The sequence below is a fragment of the Molossus molossus genome, unplaced genomic scaffold (assembly GCF_014108415.1).
Source record: "Molossus molossus isolate mMolMol1 unplaced genomic scaffold, mMolMol1.p scaffold_m16_p_7, whole genome shotgun sequence".
Lineage (NCBI taxonomy): Eukaryota > Metazoa > Chordata > Mammalia > Chiroptera > Molossidae > Molossus > Molossus molossus.
In genome coordinates, this window is record NW_023425401.1 from 111324040 (window position 1) to 111344772 (window position 20733).

At 50.1% G+C, this 20733-nt stretch overlaps 1 protein-coding gene across 1 annotated transcript in view; it reads left to right on the top strand.

Moving 5' to 3' along the window:
- RBM33 (RNA binding motif protein 33) overlaps positions 1 to 20733 on the top strand; it is an 88513-nt gene that overhangs the window by 25944 nt on the left and 41836 nt on the right. Inside the window, exons 6-9 of the mRNA XM_036247460.1 lie at positions 4249 to 4420; positions 9804 to 10012; positions 10577 to 10856; positions 14952 to 15010. Coding sequence (XP_036103353.1) covers positions 4249 to 4420; positions 9804 to 10012; positions 10577 to 10856; positions 14952 to 15010 — 720 coding nt within the window. The remainder of the gene's footprint in view (positions 1 to 4248; positions 4421 to 9803; positions 10013 to 10576; positions 10857 to 14951; positions 15011 to 20733) is intronic.

Consider the following 20733-nt stretch of genomic DNA (forward strand, 5'->3'; position numbering starts at 1 on the left):
CTCCTCGTGTTTAGACCAATGGCACATGCGTAGATCCCGTGCCTGTGTGTCCCATGAGGTTTAGTGGATGAAATGCTTGTTTACCTGTGGTTTCGGGTCCTACTCTGGGCAGTGACGAGCTTGTTCTGTCCATTCGAGCTCACTCTGGGGAGCACATGGAGGAGTCTGTGTATCATGGGGCAGAATCAGAACCAGGTCTGCATTGATGAACAGCTCTGGTGTTATTTCCCGTTATGCTCAAAAGTGTGAAGATCCTTACATCTTGGGGATTTTGCTGGTCTTGTTCTTGAGAGTGAATTGGAATTTGACTTCAAAACTTATACTTAGGAAGGAGTGTATATCGCTTATTATTTAACAAAACATTAGAAAATAGTTTGTTGAGTGATTTATTCTTTAAGCACAGTTTATTTAGGGTCGTTAAAATGAACACAGTGAGATTCCATAAAACCCTGTTGGGTAAAACAGCCTCTGGCTGATAATCTATGAAAAGGGCAGCAGAGTTCTGTTTCCCAGGAGAGTCCAGGGATGCAGACTGTGCCCAAGTGTCCGCTGGCTGAACTTGGTCAGCATTACCTGGGCTTGTCTGCTCTGCTCTCGGACTCGTGGGTGGTGCAGTCGGTTTCTGACTGTCTTGTCCTCCTCGGGCATTTCGGAAGTCTGTTTCCTGTGGGACTGTACAGAGGTCATTCAGGCTCCATGGCGTGTTCACTGTTTGTCTCCTGCCTGTGACTCTCCAGTGCTTGCTGTGCCGGGGCCTGGGACACGGGGAGTCCAGCTCCCCTGGGTAGGACCGGATCATCTTGTCACTTGTGGGAGCTCTTCTTTCTCTTGGCGTGCTGCTCCCTTCCCTGTGCCCTCCAGGGCCTCCTGCCTGCTGACGTACGTGCCCCTTACATTTCCTGCAGACCTGAATCGTCTCTTAGTCAAGGAGCAGGCCGGTGGAGAAGCTGACTCTAGCCTGTGGTTCTCGGCACAGCTCCCGTGGGAACCGAATGCATTCTTTTGTTGTCTGGGGCCGGTGCACAGCTGCCGAGCCTCCAGGGCACCATGCGTCACTTTCTCTTTAGGTCCCTTGTCCTTGGTGCTGATGTCCTTAGAGGGATTCCTCAGGGCCCTTGGGGTTTGGGCAGAGCCCGTCCCTGAGCAGAGCAGGTGGGTTACGTGTTCTGTCCTTAGCACCGGGAGGCCCCTTCCTTTGTGCTGTCTCCTCAGGCCGGCAGCTGACGGCCTCAGTCCGTGTGTCACACGGTGACGCGTGGAGCACAGTGACAGTGCTGTGTGACACAGCTTGTTTCTCTTCAGGCTGTTAGGGTGACACAATTTTGCAGCTTATAAATAGGTGTTCGTGGAGGAACATTAATGGTTAGACCCGACATGAGAGTAAATGACCTGACCGCATAAAGGTGTGTGATTAGTAAGGCAGCACCTTTCAGACACACTTAGAGAGAAAGGGCAATCATTTTGTGCAAAGTTGGCTCTCTCCTTGTCCATGTGTGGACCTCAGATGGAGTAAAGATTTCCGTGTAAGAAACCAAACGAGCCTACTGTGTACACATGCACATCTACACACTGAACGGGGCACGTACCCAAAGACAACTCTTTCATAATGAGGGCTAGCTTTAGGTTTACTGGTAAGTCCAAAAACTCACCGAATATTAGGCGTTTACTTCCACTACGGTGAAAAGTTCCAGGGGGCATTTCAGACCCGGTTCTGTCCTTGCCGGGTAGTCGGTGCGCAGGCTTCCTGCCAGCTCGACGGTGCAGCCCCAGGCTGCGGCTCTCCCGGGCCACATGCAGCAGCGGCTGGCCGGGGACGGAGGGCCACGCACAGTTTGCACACGACATGTTGCCTCCATCTCATGAGCTGCGCCTTAGTCCCAGGGCTGTCCCTCACAGCAGGGAGGCTGGTGGCTATAGGGTTGTCATGTGTCCAGGTGGTACCGGGATGTGTGTGACTGAGCACGTGACATGAATGGTAGCAATGAGCACCAGATTGTCTTACTCTTCTTGGCATTAGGTGTTTTTTCCCATTGATTTTTTCAGATAGAGTGGGAGGGAAGGGGAGATAGAAACATCGATGTGAGAGGGACACATCGACTGGTTGCCTCCTGCACATCCCCAACCAGGGCCAGCAATTGAACCACAACCGAGGTACGTGCCCTTGACTGGAACTGAACCTGCTGGCCAGGGTGCGTTACATCCTTAGAGCACTTTGGGGAGAGACTGACGGTCGTGCTGCCTGTCAGCAAACACAGCTCACGCCTTCATTTCCGCCTGTCCTTTCGTTTCAGGGCATCGGCTCTTGACTTGTTCTTGATGGTAGGGGAATGTTCAGTACTGCAGCTCTGCAGAGGGTTGGTGCCCCAGCCCCATGTTGTTCAAGGGTCAGCTGTGTTTGTTTCAGAGAAATGGTTTTCAGCCCACCTTGGTCCTCTTGAGATTTCGTGGATGGGAGGTATGGATAGAGAATAAACATGTTTTACATTCAGCTTGTTTGGAACAATGTTGCACTGTTACTACTGTTAATGGCTGAATTAGAAATGACAGTTGTGATAGAGTCTTTGCTCTGTTGTAATTGTTTCTTTTCCTCTTCTGTGGCCTTTCAGAGTGTCTGTGGCCCAGCACATGAGCTCCCTCACTTGTTAGCAGCACAGACTCGACTCCAGGCCCCACCCTAGACCGCAGGACTGGGGTCTGCACTGCAGCCAATCCCAGCCCGTGTGGGGACAGCACGCTGGGGCACTGTGGGTGGAGGTGGAGAGGGCTCCCTGTGCTCAGCTTGAGTGCGGTGCAGCACAGTCAGCTGGATCCATCCCCTGTGCCGCTCATTAGGTTTTAACTATTGACCGAGGCAGAGGTAATGGTGTCGGACCAACTTAACACAAGACCTCGGTGCTTTAGAGCCTGCAGCGTGGATGTCAAAGTACTGACGGGTGGTGTGTCACTAGGCCTGAGGTACAGTTACGGTTTACAGCATCGTTTTATTTTCAGGCATTTGTGCTCGTGGAGATGTGTCTCCATCGCTGGGTCTGCTTGCAGGCGCAGCAGGGAGAGAGCAGGCTGGCTGCTCGCCTGACTGTCCTTCTTGTGCTTTGCGAGTGCAGCAGTTCATTTCCATTCTGTTACAAGTGAAAGACATTTGAATATTATGAATCATGAACATAGACTTTTTTTAAAGTTTGTAAAAGCATTTAAATGAACCTAGCACTCAGCAGGTGTCTGTGTAACCGCAGGTCGCTGAGACCTGATAGGAGGCGGAGGTGCTTGATGCCCGGGGAGTGTGCGGGGCGAGGAGTGAGAGCCGTGGCTGGAGAGGGGTGTTTAGGTGGGACTCGCTCAGGCAGAGCTTCCGTGTGAATAGTGATGTAGCGGAAGGTAAGGAGCACGCCGGTTTCAGTGAGAAGCAGGGCTGAGGTGAAAGGCCCGTCCTGCTGGCTCTGGGCTTGGAGCTGAGGTGGTGGGGGGCAGCTGCAGACAGGCCCCACGTGGAAGTGGGGGGTGGAGGCAGACGCGCAGCCCGCAAGTAGCCAGCCTCCAGCAGGTGGGGAGCCCGGTGGCCGCACACATTCTGGGGGCTGGGTCAGCAATGACAGGACATGCCCACCTGTGTAAGGGAAGGAGTGTGTGTCATCCGAGGTGAGTGACAAGGCGGCCACATGCTAGTGAGCGAGCCCAGGGAACTCCGGTGTTAGCTTAGTGAGTGCACTGGACTCTGCTGGAGTCTGTGAGTCCAACTCCAGGCCACCAGGGGCTCTTGGAGTCCTATTTCTTTTCTCTGAAGTGTAATCAGCAACATGCAGGAATATAATCTTTTTCCAATATTGAATTAATTTTTTATATTTTTTGTTAATCCTCATTCGAGGATATTTTTTCCATTGATTTTTAGAAAGAGTGAAAGGGGGGGGCGGGGACAGAGACAGACAGACATTGGTTAGTTGTCTCCCATGTGTGCCTTGACTGAGGCTGGGGATGAAACCTGCAACCCAGGTACGTGCCCTTGACTGGGAATCGAGCCCGCTACCCTCCGGTCCTCGGGCTGATGCTGTAAGTACTGAGCCAAACCAGCCAGGACTATTAAGTTAATATTTAATGTTTGAAATTATTTTCTCCTGCAATCGGTTTAGTGATCCACATGTTTCTAATAGGACATTTTGCAGTATTTTTACATCTTAAATATAAAGAACTCATAGTCTTCGGTCTTTAAGAGGACGTGAACCCCCTTCCTCGTTTTGTCTGTCTGTGATGCAGGGGAACATGGAGACACTGGAGCTGCAGAAGGAAATGAAAGAAGAATCTGACGAAGAGGATGATGAGGATGAAGAATCTGGACGATTACGTTTCAAAACTGAAAGGAAAGAAGGAACAATCATCAGGCTCTCGGATGTAACTCGAGAGAGAAGGAACATTCCAGAAACTTTGGGTAACTCTTTTTGCCTGTCTCCCGTCTTTCCTCACTCTCATCTCAGCTTCCTCCGCAGCACTGCCACGAGTCACCAGATGGGTGAAGGACAGCGGCCATCGGGGTGGGGGGCTGCGGACAGCCGAGCGCCGGTGCTGTGAAGGTCATTCCGTGAGGCACGAGGTGACGTGCAGACACGATCGGCTGCCCGCCGCCCTGGCAGGTCCGCTGTTGAAGACTCCCAGCAGACTGCGCTGGGCCGCAGAGAGCCTTCTCGGTGCTGCCCACTCCCACGGCTCCCCCAGGGCCTGTGGCACAGGGCGAAGCCGAGAGTCTCCAGTGGGAGTGAGCAGGTCACCCAGCAGGTTGTTAACACGGATTCCTGCCCCCGCCCCCAGCTCTTCTGATTCACACATGTAGTGTGGAGCCAACAAAGGTGCATTTCTTTTTTTTTAATTGTCACCTGAGGACATTTTTACACCCATCTTCAGATAGAGCGGGAGGGAAGGAGGAAGAGAGAGAGAGAGAGAGAAACATCGATGTGAGAGAGACACACCGAGTGGCTGCCACCCACACGACCCCGACTGGGGCTGGGGACAAATTGTAACTGAGGTACGTGCCCTTAGTGGGAACTGAACCCGGGACTCTCCAGTCTGTGGGCCGACGCTCTAACTGCTGAGCCAAACTGGCCAGGGCCAAAGGTGCACTTCTGATGCCCTTCTGGGTGCTGCTGCTCCGGGCTCTACTCTGAGCACTGCTGGGTAGTGGATTGTGTTCCGAGGGGTCGGGAGGCTAGAGGTGTACCTGCTCTCTGGTCTTAGTCAAAGCAACAGTCCCAAAACTGACCCTTTGTTACTACCTTTATTACCTCTTAAAACCATTATTTGTAACCATTTCGCTTAGAAGCATGGACATGCATCTGTAAGTGGTGCGTGTCTGTAAGAGTGGGAATTCTGGCCCTGGCCAGTTTGGCTCAGCGGTTAGAGCATCAGCTTGTGGTCCAGAGAGACCCGGGTTCGGTTCCCTCTAAGGGCATGTACCTCGGTTGCGGTTTGTCCCCGGCCCTGGTTGGTCGTGCGGGTGGCAGCCACTCGATGTGTCCCTTTCACGTCAATGTTTCTCTTTCTCTCTCTCTCTTCCTCTCCCTCCCTCCCACTCTATCTGAACAAAAAATGGAAAAATGTCCTCGGGTGAGGATTAAAAAAAAAAAAAGAGTGGGAATTCTGCATGAGGTCACTGAGCCCCCGGAGGCACAGTCTACAGCACTGAGCCAGCCTGTCATGTTACTTCCTTAACGTGCTGTGTGGGAGATTGTTCTGGAGTCATGCTGCTCGCCACTTCTTCCACTAACAGTTTCTTCCATCTCTTCCTTTGGCCCAAGACTCCCCTAGACTTTTCTCAAGGGAAGGTATAAAGTTGCCAGTCCAGGACAGTGTGAGTTTCTAAGCAAGAGGAATTGAAGTTGACCTTGGGTAAGAGGAGATGAAGCACTGATCTTGAAACATGGGACAAAAACAAAAGTACCCTCAGCAGGAGGATGGAAGGGAGCATCGCAGAGCAGACCTGCTGGAGCACCTGTCGCAGTCTTGGGCCAGGATGGTGGACAAGGGTGACATGGTGCCCTTGCTGAGCACCAGAGGGCCGTGGGCAGTGGCTCAGGAGGGAAGTGGCCTAGGGCTTCTGGAGCTGCAGCAGGTGCCGTGTTAGGGGGGGTGTGGTGAGTCACCAGGTTCTGCTGCTTTGCCAGCTGGGTATGGCTTGTCGCATTGAGTGGGGAGCCTGATGCGTCCAGTCCCAATAAGAGGGGCAGCTGCAGGTGCTGAGGCTGCAGAGGCCACTTGCTGGTCCCCATTAAGGACGGGGGTGCTTTCCCTCTGCAGCCGGCTTAGAGGCCACGGGGGTTTGCGGGTCACCCACCCCGACCCTGGTGCCTCTGTGCGGTCCCTGTCCTCTGCTGGGTCATCTCGTTCCTGTCCATTTTAGTGAGACGTCCAGCTAGCCTGTGTTCATGATTTGTTTGTTTTATTCCTACTTCTCTTTGTTTTCAGGACCTTTGCCTCATTTCGTTCTTTTCAGGGTGTTCTGTACTTCTGTTATTAAAGAGCTTGTGTAGAGTCTCTGTTTTCCTTTTAACACATCTGGAAGCTTTGTAGCCATGTCATCCCAAGCCCAGAGGCTGCAGGGTTAGTGGTGGGCAAGTTGGCCCTTTAAATGTGGGGGAGAGGGTCTGAGGTCCTTAGAGGCATTGTGGCTTAAGCATAAACAAATTGACCATTTATTATTCTTTCAGCCTAAAAATTGGCTTTAAATGCCTTTGTGCAGACTGATTGTTTGGTTAGATAATAGGGCAAATGAAAATGGGGCTGAAAAGTCTCTTTCTCGGCTTTGGATTTGTGAAGCCTACCCCAGGAAAGCTCAGTGTTTGGAAACACACGTTTTCTAGAAACTGAGAAGTTAGGGTTATTCCCAGTACAAACAGGATTTTTCTGTCCACTTAAAGATTGGTTTTCTAAAACAGTGAGCTCCCTTATTACCTGAACACATTTATCCCCCAAACAAAAGGTACGTTTTGTTTATAAGAAGGCTACTGAGAGAGACAGGCCGTTGTGTTCAGTACCTGGAGATGACAGTTCTGTGTGTGCTTGTGGTGGGAGCAGGTGCTCCAGGTGTCTTGTGGAGATTCTCGCATTTATTTGGTTGTACAGAGTTGTTTTACTATCTTGCTACTAGAATATATTGTCTCATATTATATATATTTTTGACAAATATCTTTTAACATTTTAATACAAATAAAAACAATTATATTGTGAAATCATTAATATTGAGAACACCCCACACTTTAAAAAGAAGGACGAAATGAGGCTCTGGCGCTCCTGTCCAGAGCCTTTTCTGCTGTGGAAGGCAGTTCTCTTCGAGGCCTGGCGGGCGTTCAGTCGCGCTGGTCGTTCCGCACCAGCAGACGATGTCAGTCCTACACGGGAAGAACACCAGTTCGTATGCGACAGTCTCCCCGCCACCAGCCTGGTACAGAGCCGCTCGTTTTGTGGTTTGAGTTCAGACTGGATCAGACTTAGAATTTTGGGCTTTCATCTAGGTTAAGATCTTAGGTAGTGAGCTTTTTTCTGACTTGGGATTCTGGGAATTAAACCTTACAGAAAATGTGTTTGTCTCTCAGTTTGCCCAGGGATGGTAGAAAGCTCTGTCCTTGGGAGATGAACTCATTCATCGCACAAAGGGTTCTGTGGGGTCGAAGGCGCCTTGTGGAACCCAGAGGAGAAGGGTTGCTAGGACACGTGTCACACAGGAAGGGCTTGTTCCGAGTGGTCGTGCTGAAGCCACCACCGATGTGGGCGTCGGCCAGTGTCCATGAAGCGCCCTCACAGGGGCCGGGGCTGCTGGGGTCCGCCCTGGGAGGGGCTCCAGCTCTGGCTGAGCCGTCCGGGCGGTGACGGGGGCCGTGCTCGCTCCAGCTGGGCTTTGTTCCCTTGTCGGGCAGCAGGCAGTTTGCTTGTGCGATATTCCAGGCTTCAGCGGCACATTTATCACGTTCAGTTATGTTTTATTGCTTTAGCCCAAAGAAGACTTTGGGATGCATGATGTTCTCTTTAAATCACATCCTTAGTTGATTGTGTTTAAGGCGCAGGATCTGTGGGGAAGTTTCCCGTCTGGTGGTGAGCAGCTCAGACTGCTCGTGCAGGCCCCTGACCTGCGCAGCGCAGGCTCCGCAGGCCTGGTCGGGCGCTGGAGCCAGACCGTCTGCTCTTCGACTTGCCCGATAAACTGTTCTAGAAGTGTTTGTGTGTTGTGTGTTAGTCCAGCTGTGAGGCGGTTATTGTATATAAGTATGTTTCCCTCAAGCAGTATAGAAAGGGACAGCTCAGTGTGAAACTTTGCTACAGTGAGCTCGCTCGCTCTCCGCGTTGGAATCTGGACATAGTTCAGAAAACACTTAAAGGGAAATTAACATTTCAGTTGAAGTTACAAATGTAATTTCCATCCTGTCATATTTTGGTGACCTTTTGTGACAGCTTGTCTCAATTGGAGGAAAGCATTTTTACTTGCTGATTAAAGATGTCATTTGAAACCATTTTATTACTGAGGGTAGTGAAATTAATCTTGACACTTAGAACCACTAGAAAAATAATTGCTGATTCACCGCATAAAATGTGTATGTGAACCAATCATGTAGTCAAGATTAGAGTAAAAGTCTGTGCTTGTTAAGAAGAGATTAAATTTCCCTTGGAATGGGGTCTCGATTCATTTGAAGGGGAGGGGTTACCATAGAAACCATTTCAAGGGAATCAAGTGTGGCTGAGAGATTTTGGAAGAGTTTGGAGATGACTGTGGAATCCAGGGCAGGAGATAAAGTAGTGATATTTACAATGTCCCCTCCACTGGGGAAGAAGGCGTGAGGATGCTTCTCCGGATGCGTTTGCTGACGTAAGATGAATGGGCACAACTCAGATAAGAACTCTCTTTTCGTGATTTAGAGTAGTTGCCACCTGAAGCTCCTTAGGGGCAGAGTACACGTGCTTCGTACCCTGAAGCAGCAGTTTCACCCGGTGTGCTGCAGGGATGGTCAGACCTGCAGCCCGGCCTGTTCACTCGGGGCGCCGAGCGCTCTCCCGTCAGACGGCGAGAGAAGCTGGCAGCAGCCCACGCAGCGCGCGCCGTGTGGTGTGCGTGCATCAGGGTTAGACCCGCGTCTGTCATATCTCGGTGTGCCACAGAGCCTAGTGGTTAGTCCATGTGCCGTGGGTGAGAGAGGTCGGAGGTCGCTGCTGCAGTGCCCACACGTCTGCGGGGCTAGGTTCTCCTGTGACTTCGCCTCGTTCACGTGGCTCCTCCTCAGAAGACATGCACAGGAGACCTGTCTGCCTTCACCCTGGGAAGGTTTTCTTTTTTTTTAAACTGAACATTTGAAATGATAATAGTAAATGTTTTCCATTCTGTATGAAATTAACTTTAATTATTTGACCTCGGAGCGATTTTATGAATAGTTTTGTTTTAAAAGCAGAAGAGTCAGGAATCTGTGTTGCGCGCACATCTTCCGAGTCCCTGTCCCGCGCTAGCCGTGCTCGGGCTGGCTTCGGCGGGACCGGGCTGCGCTGCGCTGCGCTGCGGCCCCAGAGACGGCGTGACTGCACGCGGCAGGACATGGAGCCGTCCCAGTGAAGCGCCCGCGTTCCTGTGCCCGGGGGCGGGTGCAGAGCCTGCCGTCCCTGAGCAGGTCTCCCCAGTGGGGTGCGCTGGGCCCTGCCTGCTCCCGGCTGTGCGGCTGTCTGTTGTGGGGAAGCACTTGCTGCTGCGGAGTTTCCGTGTCCTATGTCTCCTCCCTCGTTCTCCCCCAGAGCCTCACGCCCGCTCCCGAGGGCTTCTGACACGTGTGCATCTTTTCACCCAGAGCTTTCGGCAGAAGCCAAAGCGGCGCTGCTCGAGTTTGAAGAAAGAGAACGCCAGCACAAGCAAGGCCGCTACGGTTCGAGGCGGGGCGGCCGGAGAGGAGGTCCTTTGATGTGTCGTGGGATGGGGGACCAGAGAAGAGAGAACAGCGAGAGGGGCCGGATGAAGGACCACAGACCTGCGCTGCTCCCCACACAGCCTCCCGTAGTGGTAATGTTGCAATTTTCTTGAGAGCCCGCAACTAGAACAAATGAAAAGATGCTTCGGTGGGTGTGGTGTTTTGTGTTGATCGCTGCTTAGTCTGGAAGTGAAGTTTAGTAGTAGGAACACAGCTAATGTTTCTTTATAGTCTGTGATATGATTTCACATGTGGTCTTATGAATTCCATCCTCCAGTGAAAATCATTCTGTCCACAACTCTTGTGAGGGAAGCCGTAGTAAGAAACCTGCTTCCGCGAGGGACCACTGCAGGGGCCTTGCGGCCAGGGCCCGGGCCCCCGGGTGCTGTCCTCCGCACGGTGCTCGGCTCCCTGGGGCGGTTCTGCTGGTGGAACCAGCGAGGGGTTTGGGACGGCCAGGTCTCCCGTCGCCCTGAGACTGAGCACACGGGGAGATGGGGAGCCGGGGGACTGGCGGAGCGGCCTCCTGCCTGCTGCTGCGGACTTACTTCTGAGTCGTGGCTTTGTTAATTCAGTCAGTGTACATCCGTAACCTGCCACCAGTCTGGCTTCGCTTCTGACCGTTGATCCCTGTGAATTTGTCTTTGTGATTTTAGACACACTCTCCAAGGTTAATTCCTCAAGCACAGCCTCAGCCGCCCCCGCCACCGCCGCCCCAGCAGCAGCCCATTCGGAGCCTGTTCCAGCAGCAGCCCCTGCAGCCCCTGCTGCCCCTGCAGCACCCGCACCACCCGTCCCCTCCCCAGGGGATGCACGTGCCGCCCCAGATGGAGGCGCCCAGGGTGATGATGACCCCTCCGCCCGTGACCCCACAGCAGCCCAAGAACATCCACATCAACCCCCACTTCAAGGGGGCTGTGGTGACGCCCGTGCAAGGTATGTGTCTCCTTCGCTGCTCCCAGTCTGGGCTGCTGTGCCAGCGAGCTGTCCTGCTCCAGCCTGCAAGGTCGGCCTGCTTCCTGAGCCGCCCCCGCCCACTTAGCCTCCTGCTGCTCTGTTTGCTGACAAAGGTGTGCCTCAGTTTCTGATTGGGTGGCAAGTGCCGGATCTGGAGGGCGGCTGGCCCTTGTGAGAGACGGCACCGTGCTGTGCTCGGGCGCCCTGGTGCGAGTGTTTGCACAGGGTGTCCCTTGGGTCCCACTCGGGGCTTGTTGTAAGTCTCCATGTTTGCCGGGGGGTGGGGGAGTGGTGGTAGCAAAGTCACCTTCAGTCGTGAGTTCTAAGTTGATAGTCTGTCATGTTACCGTTTCTTGCCCTGAGGAAACTGTTCCATGCAGGTGGTAAGGAGACCATGTTTATGTCCCTGCAGCGCACGTGGACTGGGGCACTTCTGTCCCGGGCACTGAGAGAGCAGTGCCCACAGCAGACGGGCCTCTGCAGCCGTGTGCTGCGCGCTAGCAGTCCGTCGGCGAGCTGCAAACACGTTGGTTTCTGTGGCAGATTAGGGGATGCTCGCGCCCTGACAGACAGAGCAGGTGGGCTGGGCTGGCTTCATGCAAAGGGACAGGTGAAGCAGGCCGGGCAGCTGGTGCTTGGAAACGGACAGCATGTGTGGAGCCTGGGGTTGGAATGGCACCAGGGTCAGGAAGGACCCTGCCCAGCCGGTGGGGGAGGCTGAGGCGGGAAGGCAGCCTTGTCCTCTGGGACAGCTGGTTCCATCGCAGCCAGAAGGGGACAGGTGGGGCCAGCATGGGTTCTGGGGGCCTGGACTTGGAATCCAGAGGTGTGGCTGAGAAGGTTCGGAACTTGGGGAGAAGCCTGAGATAGGGCCTGGGCTGGGGGGAGGCGGTGGCCTGGGCTGGGGGGAGGCGGTGGCCGGGAGGCCCTGTGAAAGTGCGCTGTGGTCTTGGAGCAGGGCTGTGGCGTGGCCGGCTGGCCGTGAGGGACGAAGGCCGTCAGCATCCTTGTATTGCTGCAGGAAACTGCCCTGTTTGGACACACCTGGTGGGTCACAGCGGTGAGCGCTGTGGGTCCCTGACCCCCTGACGGACCCCATTGCTTGTCCCCACCCTGAATCACAGTCCCTCGGAGACTTCACCTTCTTCCAGGGCTCCCAGCTTCCCAGGCAGGCAGTGTTGTCCGTGTGACCAGCACACCACCTGTGTCTCCTTCAGCAGCTGTGGGAAGAAGGGACCAACCCACACTGTGGGAGGCATGGGGGGGCACCTGAAAGTGGCCCTTTCCACAGTGGCTGCCCGGGACGTGCACCTGAAGGAAATCCAGTTTGTGGGAATAATTTTACTGTCAGCATCTGTTATCGCGCGTTTCCTTGTCCATCTGGAGGGAAAACGGCGGCTGGTCAGGTGCGCAGATCCTGGAGCACGAGCAGTGGGAGGGCGCTCGGGAGCCAGGTGTCTTCCGGGCGTGAGGCCGTGTGCCTTGCCGAGGCAGCAGCCTGACGGGCACAGATGCAGGCCTGGCACCCCGAGCTCGGGCAGGCTCGGCGAGTGCAGCCAGCCTCCCCACACGCTCACACCAGGGCCAGCTGGATGGCGGCCATCACGAAGCCAGGGCCTTGTAGCGCAGGGTCCTCCCAGACGCACTTCGATCTCGAGGTTCCCTGGCGCAGGGGGAGAGCGAGGACGTGAGCTTCAGTACAGAGCAGTTCTTGAGAGAGGCTGGCGATCTAGCGGCACAGGTGAGGCGGAGGAACTCGGTGGTTCGGAGCTGTGGGCAGGTAGAAGGTGCATTCAAATCACTGTGTAAGAGGTGAAGTGTGTGCAGGTCTTCTCCTGCCGCACACATCTTCTGTTTGAGGCCGAAGTGTCCCATCAAACTATGATTGACTGGTTTTGATGTGAATTTAATGTGTTCTTCAGATGTTTACTATTAAAACTGTTGCAGTGTATTGTTAATTAAATACATGGGACAACAGAAGGTATAGATATCAAATATCAAATCAGAAGATAGAAAGATTACATCAAATATTCAGAGTTCAAGTTCAACTGGAACGGTCTGTTAACAGTACAAGTTTTAAGTTCTCTGATAGTTCATCTTCCTGCCTGCTGACCAGCTGCACTGGCGGCCGGGCCGGCCTTCCCTCTGGCCGGCTGGGTTCCGACGTGCCCGTCACATCTGTTCTCAGATTCTTGTCATGTTCACTCATTTCTCCAACAGGCAGAAGGCTTCTGTGTGAAAATCTCTTGATTATGCTGGGGTTCTTCCCAGAGACGCCCTACATTTCTTGCTCTCGTTCCCCCAGTTCAAGAGACTGCACGTTTGTACCCTTCATTTTATATATATATGTATATATGTGTATATATATATATATATATTTTTTTAATATGAACTGATGTTTGAACCCCAAGTTTAAAAATTGGGTGCCTAGTTTTTAAAATGCTGTCTTTATATTGTTTAATGTGTAGTTTTTTTCTTCCTTATTTTCTTGATAGTCTTCTGAGGTCAGAGATGCTCTCTAGTTTTTTCCTTTTTTGCTTCGTGATCTGCTATTTTGCTTCAGGTATATAATCCATGTACCCAGTGTCTTTAGCCAGCAGTATAGAGTGAGGGGCTGGAGCTGTTTTATATGAAGTCTTGCAAATTGGCTCTCATTTTGAAATTCTGACTCGTTGGATTAGTCTCTCAAGAGCGGGATATACTTCTATTTACATTTTATCAAAATAAGTTTCTTCCTGTCGCACTTTGCTTTGATCAAATGGTCTCACAGGCCCATCTGCATCATCACTTTAAGTCGGATCTGTGTAAGTCTGACATCAGTTACCGGGCTTTATGTACAGAATATCTTGAGTAAGCAAAGCAAATAAAATCAGTGTATCTCAGCACTTGGTTTTTAAGGCATTTTGATTGACTTTTAAACTGTATCATTTCTATATTTCTCATTTACCAGAAATTTAAAAAAATATATAATAATAATTATATTTTTAATTTATAAGTTATATTGTTGTTCTTGCCGTGGCCTCTGCATATCTGTGTTGCAATCTCTTCTTACAAGGACATCAGTCAGTCACGTGGATTAGGGTTACCCACATGACCTCATTTTACTAGTCACCCTTTTCCAAATATAATCTCATTTTGAGTTATCAGGGTTAGGACTTAAGCATACGAATTTGGGAGGGGACCACAGGTTAGAGTGGTTTTCAGCCTGTGGGTCACGACCCCTTTGGGGGGTCGAACGACCCTTTCATAGGGGTCGCCTAAGACATAACAGTAGCAAAATTACAGTTATGAAGCAGCAACGAAAATAATTTTATGGTTGGGGGTCACCACAACATGAGGACCTGTATTAAAGGGTTGCGGCATCAGGAAGGTTGAGAACCACTGGGTTAGACCATAGCACCTGACGCTCTGAGAGCTTCCCGGATGCACAGGGCAGCACATCTCCGACAGGTGCAGCTGCCAGCTTACAGCAGTCCCCACTCGGGGTGGGCTCCCCCACATCCAGATCAGTGGATCTCACATTCCATACAGCTTAAACATACATGATTTAGCCCAGGTGTGAAACATCTGACTTCCTTTGTTATAAGAGTCGTTCCTTGTCCTTCCAGCAGATGTGCTTATTTCAAAACAAAACACATCAGAAGAAGCAAAGTCTCGGTGTCCTCGGCTGTCTTTGTCACAGTGCCCTGGGCTTGCATATCCCCTGCTCTGCCTGCGTCACTGTCTCCTTCCCTCCGTCTCGTTCTTCCAGGACTCGAGTTCAGGTTTCACTTGTACTTGAGAAGGACGGCAGGACCGGGACTGGACCGCCTGGGTAACCTGGGTATGGGGGTGAGAGAGTCAGTTCTGCTGCTGCAGAACAGTTGGACTCTAGATGGATTCACAGTTGACATGTCAGCTCCTGCCTGTGCTGTTGTGTGGAGACAGAAGGCCTGCTCTTCCCTTCCCCTTAACGGGAACCGTGCTCTGTGTCGCACACGTTGTAGTGTGTTACCTTATCTCAGTGCAGCGTCTCCCTGGGCAGCTGGCCTGGGGTGCATGCAGTGTGTTTCTAATGGGAGTGCTTTTCCACAGTGCCCTTGCTGCCCGTCCCGAGCCAGCCGAGACCTGCGGTGGGACCCCAGAGATTCCCGGTGAGTAGCCGCTGCTCTTCTGCGCGAGACGGTGAGCACACACTTACTAGGAAATATTAATATAGCAGATACAAGTGGGTCCAGCATATACGTTTAAGGATTTATAAATATTGACCATAATTTTTGCAGTGGAAAATGTTTGTTAAAAGGTTAAGGTCAATGGATTTTTGAGAATGGAATTAATTTCAGCTGTAAAATTGTTGAATCAGGATCATCAGTGGACTGCCTTTCATCTTAAAGAATGAATTTTGATTTTATTGCTTGATGTTAAGTGAGGAAGGGCCTTTGTTACAGTGTGCGCTATGTGCGTGGGCACATGTGCTTTTGTGTACGTGTGGGTATGTGTATGACATACTAGGGAATGATGATTAGGTCTCTACTTTTTTAAAAAAATGTTTTTATTTTAGAGAGAGAGGGAGAGAGAGAGAAACCTTGATCAGCTGCTTCAACCCTGGCATGTGCTCTGACTGGGAATCGAACTGGCAGCCTCTTGGTGCATGGGAGGACGCTTAATCACTGCGCCACACTGACCAGGGCTCTACTTGTTATTTTAAAAAACCTCAAAAGTCCCAGTGACCATTGGTTTTATATTTTAACGGGAGGTTTTCTTGCCCTGGCCAGTTAGGCTCAGCGGTTAGAGCGTTGGCCTGTGGTCCAGAGAGACTCAGGTTCGGTTCCTGCTAAGGGCACGTACCTCAGTTGCAGTTTGGCCCCCGACCCTGGTTGGGGTCGTGCGGGAGGCAGCTACTCGAAGTGTCCCTTTCACATCAATGTTTCTCTCTCTCTCCCTCCCACTCTATCTGAACAAAAATGGAAAAATGTCCTTGGATGAGGATAAATAGAAAAGGGAGGTTTTCTCTTTAAAATATGTTTAAAAGAAGGCACCCCCCCCCCCCACACACACACACTTTCCTATACTTTCCATAATTATTTATTCTTCTAACTTGTCTTAACTAGAAGGACAATGTCCATTAAGTAGTTGTAGTTTTAAGTAAATTTTGTTTGAGGTTTTGGTTCAATTTATAGCTAGTTCATGGTTTTATCAAATCAATGAAGACATGCCCTTTTTAAACAATGCTGGAAAAAATGGACCAGACTATAAAGTTTTCATGTGATTTGTATGTAAAACAAATGTTGTTTTGCTTAGACCAGAAAACCTGGTTTCGGGAAATGCCTACATGACCCATGTGGTCCTGCTGTGATAGTTGAGTAGCTCGTCACATGTGGCTGGAGAGAGGTTGATGAGGATCCAGATGTACTGTCAGCTGGTTGTTCAAAGTAAAGTCCGCGTTGGATTCAGGGGCTAAGAGTTTTTTAGAAAGTTCCTTGATTTCTAGTTATTTATGAATGACACTATGGTTTCTAAAACTGATTCTTACTGATTTCATTCCCTCATCTTAGCTAATTTTTTCTTTAAATTGCTTAAGTTCTAAAAACTAGTTATTTTTTAAAAAATCAGGTGATGTTTATTTAGTACAAAATCCTGTTCAGTGTGTTTGTCTAAACAGCTTAGATTATTAATTGCACTGCCCCAGGACATGCTTGTATGTTGTGTGTACTCATTAGATATACTTTTTCTGGTGAGATAGTTTAACTGTTAGTTATTGTAAATCACTAACTTTTTTTAGTACTTTATTAGTACTATTTACCAATTGTTGGGATTGTGTGCATCTGTGTTAAAATTATTATTAGACTTTTAAAAATTTGCATCATAGGGATAAAATTTGACATAAGAAAGCAATTGTAGTTGAAGAAAAACGAAGTAATGTATGTAATTGATATTTTTTGCAAAAATATGTTTGCTTATGTAAAATTAGAATAATCATGTTCAGTCTTCACCTACTCGTATTTTCCATTTGGACAAATGGCGTGATCTGACAGATAAGCAAAGCCTCGGACTTGGGTGGTTACGAGGGGGTAGGAGAAGACGCCCTGGAGGGACTGCACCGGCACTGCCCGGGGCTGTGCTGCTGAGCTGCTCTGGCAGGTCTGAGCTTGGGTGCAGGAAGGGTTGCATCCGAACAGCGTCATGTGGGACGCAGTTTGAGAAATGTTTCTTTAACGCAGTTCTGTTCAATGATTGTCTGTTTAACCCCGGATGCTGGATCTGAAGCTGGTCACAGAGAACTTGGACTCTCAAAAATGCAGTGCTCTGTTTATTTCTGTGATCAGTCCCCCTCAGAGACAATAGTCAGATGTAGAATCTGTTTGAAAAACAGACAGTAGAGGTATTACGTTTCTAAAATGTCCATCAAAATGCTGCTGGGACACGAGGTGAACTCTAGGTCATCTTCTGTTGTTAAGCCAGGTCTGTTTGAATGACACTGCCCTTCCCTCTCGCACCGCTACATTCAGCTTGTCCTGAGTGTGCACGAGTTCGTGAGCACCGAGTTCCTCCTCCACGCCGAGTGCTCTGCTTAGTGCCGGTCCCTCGGCCGTGCAGCGGGCCGCACAGTTCAAGGAGCCCACTCCTTGAGCCTGCTCTCACTCCAGTGATGCTCTGCAGACAGTGAGACAGGGCTGTGGCTCTCACAGCCCCGGGAGAGCTCTTCCTGGTGGCACTGCCCTGTCAGCATCTACTCAATGGAATTTTTCTTTGTAAACTGAACGCGCACACTCAAACAGATTTGTAAAGCGTTGAAGTTAGGAAGCCTGACTTCATCTCAGGGTATGTTTGGATCAGCACACCTTGTTCTGCACAATATGTAGATTACAGGTATCTGTGGAGCAAGAGACAAGGTCGCTGGGATCGTGTCTGTCCCCAGGGAGCCCTGCAGTGAGTTCCCATTGCTCCCGGGAGAGGAGATAATTCTTTTAAAAAAAATTTTTTTTTTCTTTACTGATATTAGAGAGAGGGAGAGGGAGAGAACCATGGGAACATGGATGAGAGAGAACATCAGTTGGCCGTCTCCTGCACGCCCCCCACTGGGGATCAGGCCCACATCCCGGGCATGTGCCCTGACTGGGAATCTTGATGCATAACCACTGAGCCACAGCGGCTGGGTGAGGAGATCATTCTGTTGACAACTTCACACTGCTTACTCGGTTCATGAGTACCTGGTTTATAGAGAAACTTCTCTGAAGTCCCAGTCGTCCTGTGTCCAGAGGTGCGGATGAATGGTTGTTGAACAAATGCACACAGGACTCTCATTGAGTGAGCTTGTTGTTTGTGAGGAACTCCAGAAAATGAGTAGCGTAGAGAGGGTATGTATTACTTGTTTACTTTTTGTTATTTTCAAGGATACCTATGTGAATTCATCCATTAACTCCACAGGAGTTCAGCTGTACCGGCCTGACTAAAGAGTAGAAGAAACCGGCAGGAGACACAGGACCACTAGGTATCCACCTGGGACAGGCAGACAGTTGGGACACAGTTGGTGTTAATGCTAAGGCTGTCTTTTTCTACCCCAACAGTGGCAGACTTGACTTTCTTAAAAGTCCATTTTGTTTGACAGTCTTATGAAAACTTGAGAAATTTTAAATTTAGAACTAGTATTCCTAGAAATTGTGCTAAGTGATGAAGCCAAGGCTTGTATGTCTTAAATAAAAAGTCACAGAGCTTGGCCAACCTAACATGGGACACTATTCTTTTTTTATTCCTCACCTGAGGATATTTTTCTATAGATAATTAGAATGGGAGAGAGGGAGGGAGAGAGAGAGAAACATCGATGTGATAGAGCCACATCGACTGGTTGCCTCCTGCACGACCCGACCAGGGCCGGGGTTGAACTGCAACCAACGTACGTGCCCTTGACTGGAATAGAGCCCACGACTCATTGGTCTGTGGGTCAGTGCTCTAACTGCTGAGCCAAACCGGCCAGAGCGAGACACTATTCTTTAACCTAACATGAGACACTATTCTTTTTTTTTCATTCTCACCTGAGGCTATTTTTTTTTTCCATTTGAGATAGAGTGGGAAAGAGAGAGGGAGGGAGGGAGAGAGAGAGAGAGAGAGAGAGAGAGAGAGAGAAACATTAATGTGAGAGAGACACATCGAGTGGCTGCCACCCACATGACCTCAACTGGGGCCGGGAACAAACTGCAGCTGAGGTCCATGCCTTTAGTGGGAACTGAACCCGGGCCTCTCAGGTCTGTGGGCCGACGCTCTAACTGCTGAGCCCGACTGGCCAGGGCGATACACTATTCTTTAACCTAACATGAGACACTATTCTTTAACCCAGCATAAGGCACTATTTTTAACCTAATGTGAGACACTGTGTTTGTGTCTGTCTAAACTCTGTTTTAAGTTCCCAGTGTTTTTTTCACATGTTAGTATGGTAGGGTTCACTTTCTTGATGACTCTTCCTGATGTTTTTGTCCTTAATAGAAAGTCCTTTCATTATGTGTAAGTAATTTTCTAGTTACATATTTTTCCTCAAAGAGATAGTTATTGTTTTTTTTAAAGTTTACCCACTTAAAAAAGTAACACTAAAATGTTGATTACTAATATCTGAAAGTGCAGCTTTGAGATTTTGCTGACCTCGTTGGTTTCAGTGTCAGTACCCCCGATGTCTTACGTACAGGAATCACCCCTGTCACTCCAGGCAAAGTTTCCTGACCTAGGGTATTCTAACACCTGCTCAGTCAATTGATTTTGCTTTGATATGTCAGGAAATGCTAGTATTTCAAGGTAGCCAGTTAAACACTAAGTAGTTTGGCTGCTGAATAATTTCTTAGTGATCTTTGTTTAAATTAAAACTTAAAGTTATGTTAAAAAAAGCTTCACTTTAGTTTAAATTCATCTTCGTAATGATTATACGGCTACTTAGGTAGAGCCAGTAAAGGTGGTTCTCGTTGGTGTTTCCTGTGCAGGCAGTGCTCACAGGTGGGCCTGTCTGCCTTCTGCATCCCTGTGTGTGTGTGTGGGGGGGGTCCGGGGAGTGTGGGACCAGGTGGTGGTGATTGACAGCCCCTGGATGTGTTCTGTGTGGCATCTCATGCAAATCGTGTTTGATGGGGCAGCTGCATCCAGTTGCACCCCTTCTAGATCACGGTCCGTGCAGCTGCAAGCCGGCTGCACTCCATCCAGGATGTGGTCTCTCCTTTGAGCCCGTCCTGGTGTGACACCCTGCCTGCAGTTCCTCCTAATGTTAGCGCTCACAGTGGGGAAGGGCAGTGGCATTTGATCAGGTCTGGGGGTGGTGGTAGGATGGGGGCAAGGCCCTTCCAGCTGCCAGGCGTTATCCGGCTGGCAAGGAGAGAATGCAGTTTAAGATGCAGGTGACAGAATACTCACCGTCCTCTGTTTGCTGGTGGGTTTCTGATTAATCACGATTACCATATATTATCATACCATCAAGTTTAATCATATCAGTGAACTCCCATCTGCAGCAGTAAGAGGAGCAGCTAAACTGTGTAGCAGCAATTAAACGTGGAGGTTATAAAACACAGCGCCCTGTCCACTGGGCTTGTGTCCTGTCAGCATCCATTGTGTGGGTAGAGCTAGGGTGGGTGGGATCCCCGCAAATTACTCAAAGGCCGTGGGTGCTCATGGAAATCATATGAAATCGGTTCTTGTACAGTCACTGAGCCATTCGGTCCTATTGTAAAGACTGCATTGTGAGCGGGTTTGATAAACAGTCTGTTTCATGTTTGGTAAGTGAAAGTATTACATTGGAATGAAAACCTTCCACAAATCCTGCCAGACGCATAGTGCCATGTGGTAGACTTACACTTTGAGTGCAGTTCGCCACCTGTAATTCAATGATTCACCCAGTGAAATG